The 16722-nt window shown below is 36.3% G+C and overlaps 3 protein-coding genes across 6 annotated transcripts; 2 read left to right on the top strand and 1 right to left on the bottom strand.

Moving 5' to 3' along the window:
• Nucleotides 1-4281: 4281 nt before the first annotated feature.
• LOC133676023 (LEAF RUST 10 DISEASE-RESISTANCE LOCUS RECEPTOR-LIKE PROTEIN KINASE-like 2.4) lies at nt 4282-6396 on the top strand. The gene is given in 4 exon segments (XM_062097597.1): nt 4282-4297; nt 4760-4872; nt 5876-5909; nt 5912-6396. Coding segments are annotated over 4 exon segments (648 nt in total).
• Nucleotides 6397-6918: 522 nt separating this feature from the next.
• On the bottom strand, nt 6919-11227 carry LOC133675664 (LEAF RUST 10 DISEASE-RESISTANCE LOCUS RECEPTOR-LIKE PROTEIN KINASE-like 1.2). Its single transcript, XM_062097115.1, has 4 exons — nt 10288-11227; nt 8554-8589; nt 8162-8416; nt 6919-8073 (listed from the first exon to the last, which is right to left on the bottom strand). Exons 1-4 carry the CDS (start codon nt 11081-11083, stop codon nt 7145-7147), a joined length of 2016 nt encoding a protein of 671 aa, XP_061953099.1. The 5' UTR covers nt 11084-11227; the 3' UTR covers nt 6919-7144.
• Nucleotides 11228-12579: 1352 nt separating this feature from the next.
• On the top strand, nt 12580-15997 carry LOC133675962 (uncharacterized). Of its 4 annotated transcripts, none has more exons than XM_062097534.1 (4): nt 12580-13022; nt 13256-13337; nt 13620-13724; nt 13833-14309. In XM_062097534.1, exons 1-4 carry the CDS (start codon nt 13013-13015, stop codon nt 14113-14115), a joined length of 480 nt encoding a protein of 159 aa, XP_061953518.1. In that variant the 5' UTR covers nt 12580-13012; the 3' UTR covers nt 14116-14309. The 4 variants fall into 4 exon arrangements, with proteins under 4 accessions (XP_061953518.1, XP_061953519.1, XP_061953517.1 ...); XM_062097535.1 differs by adding exons at nt 14627-14887; nt 15277-15997 and having other exon boundaries at nt 12582-13337; nt 13620-14453; XM_062097533.1 differs by having other exon boundaries at nt 12582-12892; nt 13620-14309.
• The last annotated feature ends 725 nt before the right edge of the window (nt 15998-16722 follow it).

Here is a 16722-nt window from a genome sequence, read left to right as displayed (position 1 = left end):
TGCCAGGTCCATCCAAAGGTACGTGATATCCCATGGCCAACTTTGTTTCATATCATCGTTATACTCCTGCATATCACGAATTTGTTGCTTAGCTAAGCACCATCCCAGAGCCTAAGTCTTATGCAGAGGTTGTTGTTCATTCTGAATAGCAGAAGGCTATGCGCTTCGAACAGCATGCTCTCCAAACCAATGGCACTTGGTCTCTCACCTCACTACCGTCAGGCAAGACACCGATTGGCTGCAGATGGGTCTACAAAATTAAACACCATTCGGATGGTTCTGTCGAGCGGTACAAAGCTCGTTTAGTCACCCAAGGTTTCACTCAAATGGAAGGAGTCGACTACCATGATACATTTTCTCCTATTACCAAAATAATCTATGTTCGTTATTTACTTGCCTTAACAGCAGCTCATGGCTAGTCCCTGCACCAGATGGATGTCCACAATGCTTTCCTTCACGGAGACTTAGCTGAGGAGATATTTATGTCTCTGCCACCAGGTCTTCGGCACCAGGGGGAGGATTATCTAGTTTGTCGCCTCCACAAGTCCCTTTACGGTTTAAAACAGACATCCCGTTAGTGGTTTGCCAAATTTTCCGAAGCTATGCATTCTGCTGGTTTTATACAATCAAGAGCAGATTATTCTCTATTCACCAGGAAGCAGGGTATGTCCTTTACTGTTCTTTTGATATATGTTGATGATATCTTAATCACTAGAAATGATCTGGTTAACATTGCTGCAACTAAACAATTCCTGCATAAACATTTTCATATCAAAGATCTTGGTGATTTAAAATACTTTCTTGGAATTGAGGTGTGTACTTCAAATAATGGAATTTTCATTTCACAACGTAAATATGCACTGGAAGTCATTGAGGATGCAGGTTTGTCAGGTGCTGCTCCTATTAAACGGGGCTTGAAATTATCAGACAAGGGCACCTTGCTCAAGGATACAAACCGGTATAAAAGATTGGTGGGTTGGTTAATTTATTTGACTGTATCAAGGCCAGACATAACGTATGATGTACATGTCTTGAGTAGATTTATGCAGCAGCCCCGAAAACTTCATATGGAGGCAGCTCTTTAAGTTGTTCGATATCTAAAAGGTGCACCTGGCCGAGGCTTATTTTTCTCTTCCAAGAGTGACTTAAAGTTGAGAGCTTATTGTGACTTAGATTGGGCAGGCTTTCCACTCACTAGGAGATCTACAACAAGCTATTATGTTTTTCTTGGACCTTCACTGATATCTTGGAGGTCGAAGCGGCAGAAAATAGTTTCGCTTTCTTCTGCTGAAGCAGAATACCGAGCAATGACAGGAGCTTGCTGTGAGTTAACATGGCTGCGATGTCTACTGAAAGACTTGGGAATTTCACACTGTGAATCTGCCTTACTATATTGTGACAATAAAGCTGCGTTACACATTGCAGCCAATCCAATGCTTCATAAGAGAACTAGGCATATTGAAATAGACTGTCATTACATCCGAGACAAGATTCAAGATGGTTCCATTACTACAAACATGTCGACTATGCACATCAACTAGCAGATGTCTTGACTAAGCCCCTGGGAAAAGAGATCTTTGTTCCTATGGTTAGCAAGTTAGGAGTGCAGGATATCCACTCTCCAACTTGAGGGGGAGTGTTAGGAAATGAAATATTCCCATTTATAGAATAGCAAAGTTGTATAAAATAGAAGATATGTATTTATTCACTTTCCATTGTAGTGCCTAATATGTCTCTACTGAAGCTCCAATGCAGCAACTGATTCCTGACTTGTAGGAATTAGTTGCAGTCTCCCTGGATAAGTATATGACTCAGTATCAATAACAATTACTCTGGCAAATTCAATCTTTCTCTTCATTCTTTTCATATTTATGGTTTCATTTTTCCTCATCATTTTCTCTGTTTATCACTTCTATAATATCATAAGATTTCAGGATACGAAGGAATACGTTTTGTTCAGATTTTCTTCTACATGTAAAGCTGCTCCCATCTCACACTAATGCATTACTCCACTTGAATTGTTCCGCAGGCTCAAGTCTTAATGTCGGACGGGAGATTATTATTATTATTATTGGTAAGATCCTTACTGAGTGCTGTGTGCCTTTTCCTCTTCATTATCTTTCTAACTGAGCTGGAATTCAGAATGTTCATCAGTTCCTCACCTTCTCTGTATAGCTATTTAAGTATAATCATAATGATGTGTGTGATTCAAATTCTGGTGCAAATAATTGAATTCGAGTTTATACTGAAACCATCTGGCTGATGATTTTTCTACGCCAACAAATAGAAGTCACTGTTGTTATGATTGGTTGAACTTTGCCCGGATCCTAAACACAATTTGACGTGGTTCGGCAACTCACCTTTGTCAACCGGGCAGCTAAATATCATTATATAGAGAGAAATTACAAAGATACAACAATGGAGGAGGAGGAACTCCCTCTACTCTACCCCCACTCTTGTATCACACCTCTCTTACTCTCTGCTGCTGCTGCTGCAGCTGCCCATGACAGCTTCTTGTTGGGGATTCCGGCTCCCCATGCGCGGACCGGTGGTGTACTAATGGTTGCTCATCGGAGGGGTAAGCACACTGAGACAATATTTTACGTGGTTCGGCAAATCCGCCTACATCCACGAGAGAGGTTCATTTTATTAGATATAGAGATACATGAAGGAGGAGGATTACATCCACTCTAACTCAACTCTCAGCTCACTTTGGTGCTCTTGCAGCTGCTGCAATAGCAGCAAGGCTGCTGCCATTGCAGCTCACTCTTCCTCTCTATTCTCACGTTCACTTCACTCTCTCAACTCTCTCAATTTCGCTCTCACATAATGCCTCTATTTATAGGCATTTCATAGCAGCTCTTCTTGCTTTGTTGTCAACATTGGTGGCTGCCAAACTCCAGCTCATTCAACAATGGTGGCTGCCAATAGTCAATGGTTGGTGCCAACCATTTGCTGCACATGCAATGGAAACAACCCAACAATCACCCCCTTTGCCATTCATGTGGGGCAAAGCTTCTATTTTTCATCTTTACACAGAACACTTGTTCTCCAGAAGGATCAAAGATAATGCATTTATGATCCTTAAACTGAAGAGAATAGTTTTTCTCCATCATTTGTCCAACACTCAACAAATTTTGACTGATTTCAGGTATGAATAACACATCAGGAATGATTTTGATACCTGAACTTGTTTGAACATTTACTGACCCTCTGCCTTTGACCTCCAGAAATTCTCCATTGCCAACCTTTACTCTGGATTTGTAAGATTCATCAATGGTTTTGAACATTCCAGCATCATTGCACAAATGGTGTGTGCATCCACTATCGATAAGCCAAGTATCAGCTAAATCATTTGTTGAGAAACAAGTGACAGCAAAGAATTGCTCCTCCTGTGTATCAACTTCATCCGCAAAGTGAGCTTGTTGAGGTTTTGGGTCTGAATTTTTAAACTTGCAGACCTTTGTGATGTGCCCTGATTGCTTGCAATTTCCACAAATTGCATCTGGCCTCCACCAGCAATATTTTTCTGAATGTGTGTTTCTTTTGCAGTGAGTGCAAGGAGGAAACTTCTTCTGTTTTGAACCTTCACTGGTGCTGCCCCCTTCATTTTTGCCTTTACTTCTCAGATTAAGCAACTTCTTTCCTTTTACAGCTTGTTGTTTTTGCACATAAAAGGCTCCTTCTGTCAATCTGTCTTGCCTGATTGTTCTACGTTGCTCCTGTGCTTGAAGAGCACTCATTAGTTCACCTAATGAGATTTTACTGAGGTCCTTTGATTCTTCCAGAGAGGAGATTTTGGATTCAAACCTCTCAGGAAGAGTCACAAGAACCTTCTCCACAATCCTGCTGTCAGGAAAGTCTTCTCCAAGTAATCTGATGTTGTTGATAATTAGTGAAATTCGATCAGAATACTTGGAGATTGTTTCATCTTCTTGCATGTTAAGTGCCTCAAAATCTCTCTTCAAATTCAGCACTTGCATTTGCCTTGTTCTGTCACTGCCTTGGTATTCTTCTTTTAGTTTGTTCCAAGCCTCTTTGGCTGAATTGCATGCCATAATTCTGTAGAAAATGCTTTCTGCCACAGAATTCTGGATGATTGATTTTGCCTTGGATTTCTTTGCCTTTTCCTCACTGCTGAACTTGATTTGAGCTATAGTGGGATTTGTTGGTAAGGGAGCTACTGGTTTATCTTTGGAAACAATTTCCCAAAGATCATAAGCTTCAAGAAAAGCTTGCATCTTCACTGACCAAATGTGGTAGTTTTCGCCAGTGAATATAATGGGGGAGTTTAAAAGTAGGTTGTTGGATGTCATTTTTGAGATTTTGAAAAAAATGTTTTGGTCCTGTAAGATCTAAGAGAGCTCTGATACCACTGTTGAGAATTATGTTGATGTGTTTTGTGCAGGTGAAGGGATGCACAATCAAGAACAACAATGCTGAGTAATGAAGAACACGAACTACACACAAGGTGTTTGATAAAATGTCTCAGTGAGTATTTCATTAACTGCATGTCTTTAAATACATGAGAAAACTTAACAAACTTCCCTAGTTAACAACCACTAACTCTGTAGTGGACAATGTGCTACCACTAACTCTGTAGTGGACAATGTGCTTCCACTAATTTAGCAACAACTTCAGAAAAACAAGGGATTTACTTTGACCAAATCAAAACAGAAATGAAAAGAAAAGAAAACAGACAATACTTGATTTAGACAAACTGAAACACTAGAGTTAAAATGTCAATTTTCTAACAAAGCCAATCAACAGTCGGGATGGAATAAATTGTACCAGATTTTAGTTGGCGTTGCTCGAGGGCTTGAGTATTTGCATCGAGGGTGCAATACAAGGATTGTGCATTTTGACATTAAGGCCCCGTTTGTTTGCAGGAAAGTAGTTTCCTTTTGGAAAGTGAATTCCAGGGAAAGTGAATTCCGGGAAAGTGAATTTCAGGAAAGTATTTTCCGATGTTTGGTAGTGTAATGGAAAATAAGTTGGAAAACACTTTCCAGTGTTTGGTTATGTTATGGAAAATGAGCTGGAAAATAACTTATTAATGTTTTATTTTTTCAAGTTTATTAATAAAATAATGAGGAACAAATCTTACAAATTAAAAAATTGAATGAGAATGAAATTGAAAAAAAATATAATTTCATAAATTATCTCAAATAAAATAAATAATAATCAAAATAATAGAGATCAAATCTAAAAAATTAAAAAAAATGAAAGGTGAAGAAATTAAAATAATAATAATTAATATTTCATAAATTATTTCAAATAAAATAAGTAAAAATCAAAAGAATAGGGACCAAATTTGATAGATAAAAAATTTCAATAAAAAAATGATAAGAAAAAAGCAAATAGCAATTATAAAAATAAAGACCAAAATTAATATAAAAATTAAATTTTAAGAGATGAAATTGAAAAATAAATATTCAAAACAAATTATATATAGCAATCAAAAGTTTGAGGATCAAATTTGATATAATTAGCAAATAATGACATTTCTAAATTTTTCACAACTTCCGGAAAGTGTTTTCCGCCCAAATTTTTAAGGAAAACACTTTCCTGAAAACCAAGCCAAATTTTCCTTTGACTGGAAAGTGTTTTCCGTTGACCAACTTTTTCAATAGCAAACAAACACAAGAAAGTTTGGAAAGTGATTTCCCGGAAACCACTTTCCGGAAAACAAACACAACCAAAAGGGAAAACACTTTCCTAGAAGTCAAACCAAATTTTTCTTTGACTGGAAAGTGTTTTCCGTTGACCAGAAAGTGTTTTCCGTTGACCAACTTTCCTAATGGCAAACAAACACAGGAAAGTTTGGAAAGTGGTTTCCCGAAAAATGAATTCCGGGAAACAAACATGACCTAAGCCTCATAACATTCTTCTTGATACAGATTTTTCCCCGACTTTGGACTTGCGAAGCCATGCACTAGGAAGGAGAGCAATGTATCGCTATTGGAGGCAAGAGGAACCATCGGATATATAGCACCAGAAGTGTTCAGTAGAAACTTTGGACAAGTTTCACACAAGTCTGATGTCTATAGTTATGGAATGATGGCTCTAGAAATTGTTGGAGGACGAAAGAATCATGAAGCTGAAATGAGTTCCAGTAGCGAAAAATATTTTCCAGACTGGATTTATAGGCATCTTGAGCTAGATGATGAGTTTGAATTGAATGGCGTGACAAATGCAGAACAATCTGATATTATGAGGCAAATAGCAATAGTTGGCTTGTGGTGCATCCTCACAAATCCATCTGATAGACCATCCATGAGAAAAGTGATAGAAATGTTGGAAGGACCTCTTGGAGCATTGAAAATTCCACCGAAGCCTCGCCTGTATTCTCCTCAAAGATTACTTTCATATTCATCTACTACATCATTAGCATGAACTTGTATCACACTATCGTATGAAGATAATGGAATGTTTCACATAAATCAACTGAGTGGCTCATGTGATTTTCTGATCTATTCACGAGAATAAAACTAGATTCAGCTTTATTTATACATGTAATGAACAGATTGGCAACTGCATTGCCCATCTCCTAGCTACAGGTTTGAACATGGAACTAGTTACCGGGTCAAGAATTGTACTCATGCTTTAAACATAGTGATGTGAAACGGATTTCCCTGAAATTTCTTATATGCCGAACATCCTTGCATTTAACAATTTCTGCTGTGAAATTCAGTATCGTCCCTTCTATTAATTAAGAACAATCCTTTCCAGTAGCGTTTCATAGTACATCTGCTGCCAACAGGAACAGCATTCCAGCTGCATCTAGTTCAAGTAGGGAGAAAAGGATGAACTTGATCATCAATCTTTTTTTCTTCCTCTGAATTTACAAATGCAGTTGCTGACATCAAGATAGTTGCTCTGGTCCTACTAACATGCAACAAACTGGCCAATGCCCTGTTGAAGCCCTCGTGAAATTCGAACTCATTATCACACGGTCAAAATACGGTCTCACACACACACGGTAACATCTATGTTTTCAAATACAAACAATTTATGGGCATCTGGCTAAAATACAAATGCCAATCAACGGCAAATAAAAAGAGAGTGGCGGCACTATCACATTATTCAGTGCACATAGGTCCCTGCCTCTCTTCTCTATGTAATTGAGAATTTAGTGAAACAATTAAACACTGGCATGAGGTGTCGAGGACGTGCTAATCCATGTAACAGTGACAGTAGCAGGTGAAGGCGGTATCGGACCACTCTTTAACAACCCAACATCATCCGAAGGACTATTTATATTCTCTGCCTTTTCCGCATTGTAGTCTCTGCTTTGTATTTCTTTTAGAATCTCTAACACTTTTTCCATAGATGGTCTCAACTCCTTTGCATTCTGCAGACATTGAAAAGCCAACTCAGCCACAGCCCTAATCATTTTTGTCGCTGCGTAATCTGATTCAAACCCCAGACTGGGGTCAACAAGTTCATTCAATGAATTGCTTTGGATTTTATTGATTGCCATGGTAGACAAATTAATTTCATGCCGGTGTCTAGAGATATCAACAGCAGGCATTGATGATATAAGCTCAATCAAGACCACCCCAAAGCTATAGACATCACTCTTATCGGTCAGCTGGTAGCATTGATGATATTCTGGATCAACATAACCAGGAGTCCCTTGTGGAGCAGTTGAAACATGGGTGACATCTGTGGGAAAGAGTCGAGATAGGCCAAAATCTGCAACTTTAACACAGAAATTGTTGTCGAGGAGAATATTGTTGGTTTTCACGTCACGGTGCACAATAACAGAAGCATGAAGATATGCCAGTGCACATGCAGTCTCTACAGCAATGTTCATTCGTGTAGACCAAGGGAGTGCACCAGGCTTTGCTCTTTCACCATGAAGATGATCAGCAAGTGTACCATTGGGAATGTACTGATATACTAGTAGGAGTTCACGGCTGTCCCGAGAGGTGCATCCATGCAGTAAGACAAGGTTTTGATGGCGCAAGCGAGTTAGAATATCAACTTCATTCAAGAACTGCTCAAGCCTCTTATAATTGTTCTCATATGAGCGCTTGACTGCAACTTCAAGCCCATCTGGAAGTTTTCCTGATGAAACAACACAAGGAGAAGCAAATTTTTCAACAAATTGTTCCTTCAAACACAACACAAAAGACAGTGATTATTATTTCTTTACCGTAATATACTGTCCCGAAGCCTCCATTTCCAAGCTCTCTGGTCTTATCAAAATTGTTAGTGGCCTCTTCAAGTTCTTCATAAGAGAATAGATGAGCACCATTGTAGCTACTTCGCTTCTCCGTATGTGCCTTTGAAGACGGAACTGATTTGATGCTTCTAGAGAAAATGGATTCATATTGCCTTTTCTTGCGGCGGTACCAGAAGAAGAAGGCTATGAGCATTGTGACTAATGTACCAAGAGATGCCCCAAGAGCTTAAAAAGCAGAATATAGAAATTGGTTAGCCTTTTCAGTAACAGTTTGGTGAGAGAATTTCTACAACATTTAGACATGAAATTGAAGTGAGTACCAAAGCACAGACACATGAATAAACGATAGACAGAGATCTTACCTATGGCAACCTTCCGGCCCACATTCAAACTAGTTCCTGGATAGAATAATTCAAAGCAATGAGGTGTTAATATTCTCATGAAAAAAGTTAAAACAAAAAAAAATTGAAATTTTAGACTTCTGCAAGATCACAGCTTTATAAACAAAACTGAAGCTTTCTAAAACTGCAAGTGCGATGTATGCATAGTACTTGTGCTGTTGAAGAGATCAATCCAATAAATAGAAGCATCTAGCATTCCATACAAAGCAGCATATAAAAAATATGGAAGGAAGGAGGGAAAAAAAGAACGAATGAATCATGGTTCTAAACAGGCAAATACTCTGATGCAAGCACAACTCCATCCAAGCATTGAACTTTTCATACAGTACAAGTGCCTTTTCATGTCAATATGTCAGGGATTAGCATCATTGTTTAAGGGTTGGTTGTCTATGTAAATTCATCGACTAATCAAGAAATTAACCTGTCCAAATTCTCAAGCTAACCAAATCGGAAATGGCTAGTCCTTCCCGAGAATTTGACCATGTTAGGAAATAGAAAAACTGCATGGCAAGGATGATGGGATAAACGAAATATTTGATGAAGAGTCACCAGCATGGGAAGAAGGAAACCATAAATATATATACTCTGGATACTTAATTCGAAAACAACATGATTTAAAAGCTACATATTGCAGCAACAGAGGAAAATGAGTAATCAAATAAAGAACGCATGATGCTGAAAGAAACCAACACCATTAATCATAAACAATATTTGATGAAGAGTTACCAGCATCGCAAGATTTGAGACGAGGCCCATCACGGCAAAAACAATTGAATTCATTATTCTTAGTTGGACTGTTACATTTAAGATGAAGATTTTTTTATTATTTTATTTTATTTATTTATTTAATTTTAACTAATTATTTTTAATTTGAATTTTTTCTAGCACATTAGATATTGTTTAGAAGTTTATTTCATTATTGAATTTATATTAATTAATTATTAATTTAAACTCATTATCTTGCAACCCAAATAGATATGTCTTATGTGCGTTTGGGAGTGCTTTTCAAAAGCGCTTCTCAAAAAATTTAAATTTTTTTTTTTTGCTTTGAAGTAATATGTTTTTGATGTTTTCAAATCATTTTGATGTGCTGATCTCAAAAAAAAAATTAAAAAAAATATTATTAACACTTTTCTGAGTGAAAAGCAATCACAACCACACTCCCAAACACCATATAGCAACAACTAGGTTGTCATTAGGTTTATATGTGCTTCCTAGCTTTCAGTGATTCCTCTATATTAAAAAATTTATTCTAAGACTTTTTATTTCTCCATGTCATTAATTTATTAATTCATATTATCTATCTCTCTTGTTTTATTTAGATCACTAATTGATTATGATATTGTTAACTTATTTTATCAGATTTTAATATAGTTTAATTTTTTTTATTAGAATTATCAATATATAATTAATTATAAAAATTATTTATAATTTTACCATCTAAATTTATATTATATTTTTCATATGGTGTCAAAAAAAAAAAAATTTACAACCTTCACTGCAACTAGTCAACGTCCTTGTAAAATTTTGATTAAGAACAGGGCCCCCCAGTACTTTTGTTCCTAATTATCAACCCTAATTTCCCCCCAGTAACTTCATTTCCTGGCAAATAACATGAAACACAATAGATAGAAAGGTACTAATAATTAACAAGGGGAAAAAAGGAGAGAGATCAGTGAGGCATGCCGAGCTTACCTTGACACACAAAAGCATAAGGTTGGTCACGGCAAAGGCACATGAACTCTTTATCCGGATGGGTCGTGTTAGTTCCACATATTCCTCTTGAAGCCATACATCCCTCGCAAATTGAAGGACCTTGATCATACTCGTACGACACATTGAACCTTTCTCCTAAAACCTCCACCAATTCTGGCCTATCACCCACAAGTAGCTCACCCAAAGACTTAGCAATGGGAATTCTAATCCTCATGCTACATTGCATTACGTCTAGCCCACTACTGTTTGCCAAGATATCATCATTTCCATAGAATGAGCTCCCAGTATATCCATTACAAAACGAAATTCTGTTTTTAGACAATGCTGCCGAGTTAGATATAGAGCAATTGTAGAGTAAGTTGAGGTTTTGAAGGCTCAGGTCATAACCGAAGATATGGATGTCGCTGTTACTGCTTGAATTGGTTCTTATTTGAGTAGGACAAATGTACTCCTCGAAATTCACTAGCTGAAGAGCCATCAACCTGGAAGATTGCTTTAGATTCAATAAGCGGAATTCAAGCGTGTCGCTGGCTATTATAGGGAGCTGACCTTCTTCACACCTGAGCTGGAACGCCTTGTGTCCACAAACTTCAGGTCGATCACCTCCCCAAAAAGGGTAAGAAAGTTCCGGCAAGAGTCCACAACTAAAGGGCTTTTCGCAATCTGTGTAATCCTTATCATCATCTCCATAGGAGGTTGATACAAGGATTATTAGGACAGAGAAGACGGTTGTGATAATGGGGTGGTTTTGATAGAGAGATAGACAGGCAACCATTTTTTTTTTTTTTTTTGAAAACGTGAAGAGACTCTCTTTAACGAGGAGAAGGGGATTTAACAGGTGGCTCAACCTATAGATTGTTCCATCATTTTGTAGGAAATGAAAGAGAGAGGAAGGTCGATGCTTTGTGCCATGTATTGTAAACAAAGGGACCCAGCTTATTTGTTTTGACACAGACAAAAGCAATATATATATATATATATATATATATATATATATATATATATATATATATATATATATATATATATATATATATATATATATATATATTAAGGATTGTAGTTAAGAAAGAAATCAAAGTTGACCATTGACTTCCAAGTTGGCAGTCGAAACATTTTTGGACTGTACCTGGTGCACAAGAGAGCTACAGGAGAGCTGCAGAAGAGAGATGCCTGGGAGCGTTTGGCATCACTGGTGATTGTTTGGTTCTGTGATTACTTTTATTTTTAATGCAAGCACATAAAGAAATTATTTTGTTTGAAATTTTAGTAGCTCAGAAACCTTATGCCCTTCAATGTTGAAAAGGGCAGAAAAATCAAGAGTATATGCTCTGAAATTGTAATATTTTTCCACGACTTTCCACTGTATCAGATAACACCGTAATATGGTCCAGTTAGGGCTGCGGAATTCAAGAGGCTGCACGATGAGGTGCAATATCATATGCTTTTCTCATCATCAAGTTGAGTTATAGAAGACGACTCAGGCAAGGTCAAAAAAGGTTTCACTGCACGAGGCAGGCAGAGCATGTGCTTAGAATTATGAACATAGGAATACCCGTTCTCCTATAATTTCATCGAACACTTTCTATCGTTTTCTAATTCTCGCACTTGGCACCAGATATTTCTTTTAAACCAGTGGTTGGGCTGATCTTATAGTTAGAGAGGGGCTTACAATAAAAATAGATGGATGGATATGGAATAAGATGGAGCAAGAAGAAAGTGTGTTTTAGGACTTACTTGTTTGTTTGCTGAAAAACAAATCTGAAAAGAATGCACTTATTTTATTTTTTTATATATATATATATATATCGATACATTATAAAATAATAATCAATAGAATTTACTTTGTGGTCAATGAAAACTAGAAGCTTTAGATAGAGAAAAGTATTTTTTTTCAGTTTAAAAGATTGAAAAACAATTTTCATGATAATGATTACTTTGTAAAAACCTAGTCAATGGAATTAATTCACTTTGTGGTCATTGAAAAATATAAGTTTTAGATAGAGAAAAGTATTTTTTTAGTTTAAAAAATTGAAAAACAATTCCCATGAATGACCTAAAAACCAAAATGGTACAATATTTCATTATATATATATATATATATATATATATATATATATAACAATGATATATTAATATACAATATAAAATTATATTAATATGATATATTAGTGGATATAATACTTTAATTTAGATAATATTTCTAGAAAATACATTGGAATACAAAACTTATCCTATACAAAAATCATGCATTTTAAACCATATAAATTGTATTATAAAATTAGGATAGCATAGAAAAGAAATTTATTTTCGATGTTCTTCAAACACCAAGAAATATTTTATATGATTCACATGGGAAACCCAATCCCAATCACCAGATCTAAAGCTCTTTCTCTTCAATTCACAATCAAAACCTTCAGTTCACCACCTTCAAGCTCAATTAAACCTCTCAAAATCCCACCTTTTAGTTACCTTCACCGAGAATGAAGAAACCAGTGAAGTTTCAATTAGGGTTCCGATTCCTAGGGTTTTAATTGACCCTGAATCTCCAGTAAATGCTAAAGCTTCTGATGACCATATTGAAGTTAAGCTTGTTTTGCTTCTTCCTGTTGATCACCCTTTAGTTTCTACCTTTGATTTGTTGAATTTGAGTGATGATGAAAGTGAGAGGAACGAGGATTTGGATTTGTTAAACCCATTCATTATGGATTCTGGTAATTTACAATAATTTTTTTTTGGAGTTGTTTGGGTTAATAAGTATTCTGCTGGCTTTGATTTAAAAGTTCAGTTAAAGTTATAATTTTCATTGAAGAGAACAGGTGAAAGGTTTTAACTTATAATTATTGATTTTGGCTTAATGTGATTGTCTGTGTTATGATTTAGAGCTGTGCATTAGTCGTGCTGGACTTGGTTTTTTATTCTGATGTGTTTTAATTGTTTGGTTCAGATTTAAAGAGCTTATCCTCAATGGAAGGAGTTCATTTTTATTGCAGAAGTTGCTCGAATAGACTGACTAGAAGTCCTTTAAAGTAAGATTGTTGATTGCTCGTTCTAGTTAATTCCTTTTGATTTTGCTTGAATATGCATATTTTATGAGTATGGTTGATTTATTGGAATTCATCCATAAGTTTTCAATACCTCACTATACCATTTATAGTTTTACCAAATGAAAATTGGGATATGTAGGCTGCAGAAACGGGAGCTTTTATATAGGCTGCTTTGAGTTGTTAATTTGCACTTAGGTTTATGGTATGACTTTAATAATTTTCTGTTTAGTCTTAGCTTTCCTCAGAATTTCTATTCATATGTAGGCAATTTGTGGAAATGCCATCGGTTAATTGGCCAGAGATGGCTGACAACTGGTTTGGAGGTTGCTGTTGTTCATTTGGAGGTGCCAGTGAGAAGTTGGTGAATAGGTATGCACATGCATATGCATGTCCAATGGGTGTGTGCATGTTGAATTCTACAGCTGTTACACTTTGCAGTGCTGATCTTGCTGGATGTAAATTTTCTGAAAAATATAGAATCCAAACGTACAAGCCTGAACAGGAGTCTGGCTATGAAGGTTTAAGTGAAGAAGCTATGCGAGATTTTGTAACAGAATCTGGAAGAGTTACAAGGTGTGACAGTCAATGTGGAGTGATCCATGGTGTTAATGGAAAATCAGGGTCTTCATGTTCCAAATTGGAAAACCATGGTGAGAATGTCAAATTTAAAGTTGCAGAGGAAAAAACTAATAGTAGTATATTATTGTCTGCACTACCAGCATCAGATCTCTCTGAAAAAGTGGCTCCAGGACCAGGTTGATGTGATTCAGTACATCATACTCAAGATTATACTGATGAAGGTGGCATCCATGATGTGTGTGGACCTTCTTTGGAAGACCAGAAAACCACAAAAGATATGGAACTCAGGATAAATCAGAGATCTTTCCTCAATGGCTTTCTTGGGGATGCTTTCACTGCTAGATCCTATAATCTATCTACCGATATTGAATGGAAGCAATTTGTTTGCTCACAGTGCTCATCTCTTATTGGTGCTTATCCATGTGCAAATGGGGACATGCCTGTAGATGATGGAGTTAGACTTTTTAAATGCTACATTTCCACTTCTCTGCCAGTTGGTGGACCAGCTGACCTTTTCAGGTACATGGTTGCTGTACTTTCTTAATATTTTTCCACCATTTTCATTTCCTGCACTTGTGTATTGCTAGCTAATTAGAAATCACAAAAAATTATGTAGTGAATCTAAAGGTTTGAATATGGGATATAGCAGCCTTGAGCTTCACAAAAAAAATTAAATTGATCATCATGAACAGGAAATATACTCCGGAGAGAATGTTCACAAGTCAGCTAGTGGAAAGTGCAAAAGATGAATTATCATTCAGGACTGTGGTCAGGGATTTGAGAACAAAATCTCCCATGCTTCAGATTGTCCTTGTAAATCCAAATTCATGGTGCTGTAGTGGTGATTGTTTGGACACAAAGAGCAATACAGATTCAGTTTTGAAGTTAGATCTACACCCTGTTATCAAGGTTCTGTTTTCAGATTGTAGCAGCAATACAGAATCTCAACTGAGGTTGGTCTCCTAATTAATATCTTTGGTTGTTTGCTTGACAATCTTTTCTAGTAACCGAAGAATGCATGCCTGTATTCTTGATGGTGGTGATTCAAAATAAACAACCAAATCTCGATAAGACTCCTGCTAGAGTCTTGAATATGTGTTGGATTATACACCCCCAAAGTGCAAGCACACACAAACAAGAAGAAAAAAAAGTTGACTTGACAAAAATTTTAATAATTTTGGTAGCCAGTCTGGTAGAGGTCCATACCGTGGCAGTGAAAATATCGCCTTAAAAGACTGAGGAAGGCGCTAATCATGTCGCACTTTCTTTTCTGTTAATGATTCACTTAGAAAACATCTGTTCCTTTTCTTCAAGTTGTAGTTAAAGATTGAGATTTGTGCAGGGTGTTGGAAGATTGGGTGACAAAAAATTAAGCAGATGAAGTTTTCATGTTGGCGCATCTAATAAAAGAGTTAATTGAAACCATAGCATCTGCTGAAGTTGAATTTCCGCCATCATGCACTTTCCTTCAGGGTTTATCCTTTTCGTCCATGCCAAGGTAATATGATCTCATTTTTGGAAGCTAGGAGTTAGGAATTCAAGCGAATTCAACTGGAAAATTAGAATGCAATCTGTATTTAAAATGGCAGGCAGGAAATGGTTCTGCTTGATTCAAGAAGAAAATCATTTCATCTTCCGTGTCATTATCCTCCTCTGCTGATTCTTCCTCCATATTCAGAAACTCGATGAGACTTTCAATAGCACCTTGCGTTTTGTTACGTTTCTTAAGTTGCTGTGATACTCTGCTGGGGTAACTGATATCCTCTGAATTAGATCTTCAATGCACTTGAAAAATCCATGGTCTTCAATTCCTAGATATGTCAATGCAAGCAATGCTGGGTCTAGTCTCTCTCTGTAGTTGGTTGTGAAGATGTTGATTCTTTCTTCCCCAAAGCTTGACAACATGTCATCGATGCAGTTCAACAAGCCTCATGGTGTTACCTACGGTGTTTCAGGGAATTTTTTTTTTTGTTTTTAAAAAAGAGAAGATGTAAATGATTCAAAATTCGGATGATGGATGTATAAAAACTACAGAAGTAGTAATGGTTATCAAGTTATTCATATTTTCGGTTCTTATTTAGAGGTTAAACACTAATACAACTAGATTATAGCCTTTGCATTCCTAATCCTCTCCCTTATTGGGAGAAAACAAGATTTGATTTTAAATCCTTGGGACGAGAACTATGGATTTTACCAAGCTATCAATTAAGAACAGTACTTGTTATATAAGCAAGTCGGGCAGTCCAATGCTTGAAAGGAAAATAACAGCACTATTGCAGACCCGATTATTCATGAAGTCTAACTAATGGATTTCAAAGAAAACGTTGGGAGACAATTACTTGTCCTCTTCTCAAGAAATTCAAGTAGGAGATTTTGATCGAATGCAGTTTTACAATAACAAGAATATATCTTCAATCCGATTGTTAGATTAGTCTTATAATAATAAATATAATTTCTAATCTGATTGTCAGATCATATTAAAAATTTACCATGAAATTTTATTATATCCACTTAAAAGCAGGTCGATAAAACATTCAAATTAGATCCGAAAGTTAATGTTAAAGAGTTGTTATATTTTCCTAGTTAATTTATGTTTTTTTTTACTCTTAGTTTAGAGTTCTTTCATTATTTTTTTTTATGAAATATGGATTTTTTATTATATAAAATAAAATTTAGAGTATTTTCTAGAGTTGAATGCACCAAGGATTTCTCAACTTTGAAAAACACTTTGTAATGGTAGCAATGCAAACAGCTCCACACTGGTATAGTAGTCATAACTAAAAAAGAT

The sequence above is a fragment of the Populus nigra genome, chromosome 16 (genome assembly GCF_951802175.1).
Source record: "Populus nigra chromosome 16, ddPopNigr1.1, whole genome shotgun sequence".
Classification (NCBI taxonomy): Eukaryota; Viridiplantae; Streptophyta; class Magnoliopsida; order Malpighiales; family Salicaceae; genus Populus; species Populus nigra.
Note: the sequence above shows the minus strand (reverse complement) of the source record. Positions and strands in the feature narration are given on the sequence as shown.

What these genes read in the sequence shown, in the direction of transcription:
- LOC133675962 (XM_062097532.1), top strand. An exon ending in CTGACTAGAAGTCCTTTAAA is followed by an intron (nt 13,338 to 13,619) that starts GTAAGATTGTTG and finishes ATTCATATGTAG; the next exon opens with GCAATTTGTGGAAATGCCAT.
- LOC133675664 (XM_062097115.1), bottom strand. Translation starts at nt 11,083, where the DNA reads ATGGTTGCCTGTCTATCTCTCTATCAAAACCACCCCATTATCACAACC. An exon ending in TTATGCTTTTGTGTGTCAAG is followed by an intron (nt 8,590 to 10,287) that starts GTAAGCTCGGCA and finishes TATTCTATCCAG; the next exon opens with GAACTAGTTTGAATGTGGGC. An exon ending in GGGCCGGAAGGTTGCCATAG is followed by an intron (nt 8,417 to 8,553) that starts GTAAGATCTCTG and finishes CTGCTTTTTAAG; the next exon opens with CTCTTGGGGCATCTCTTGGT.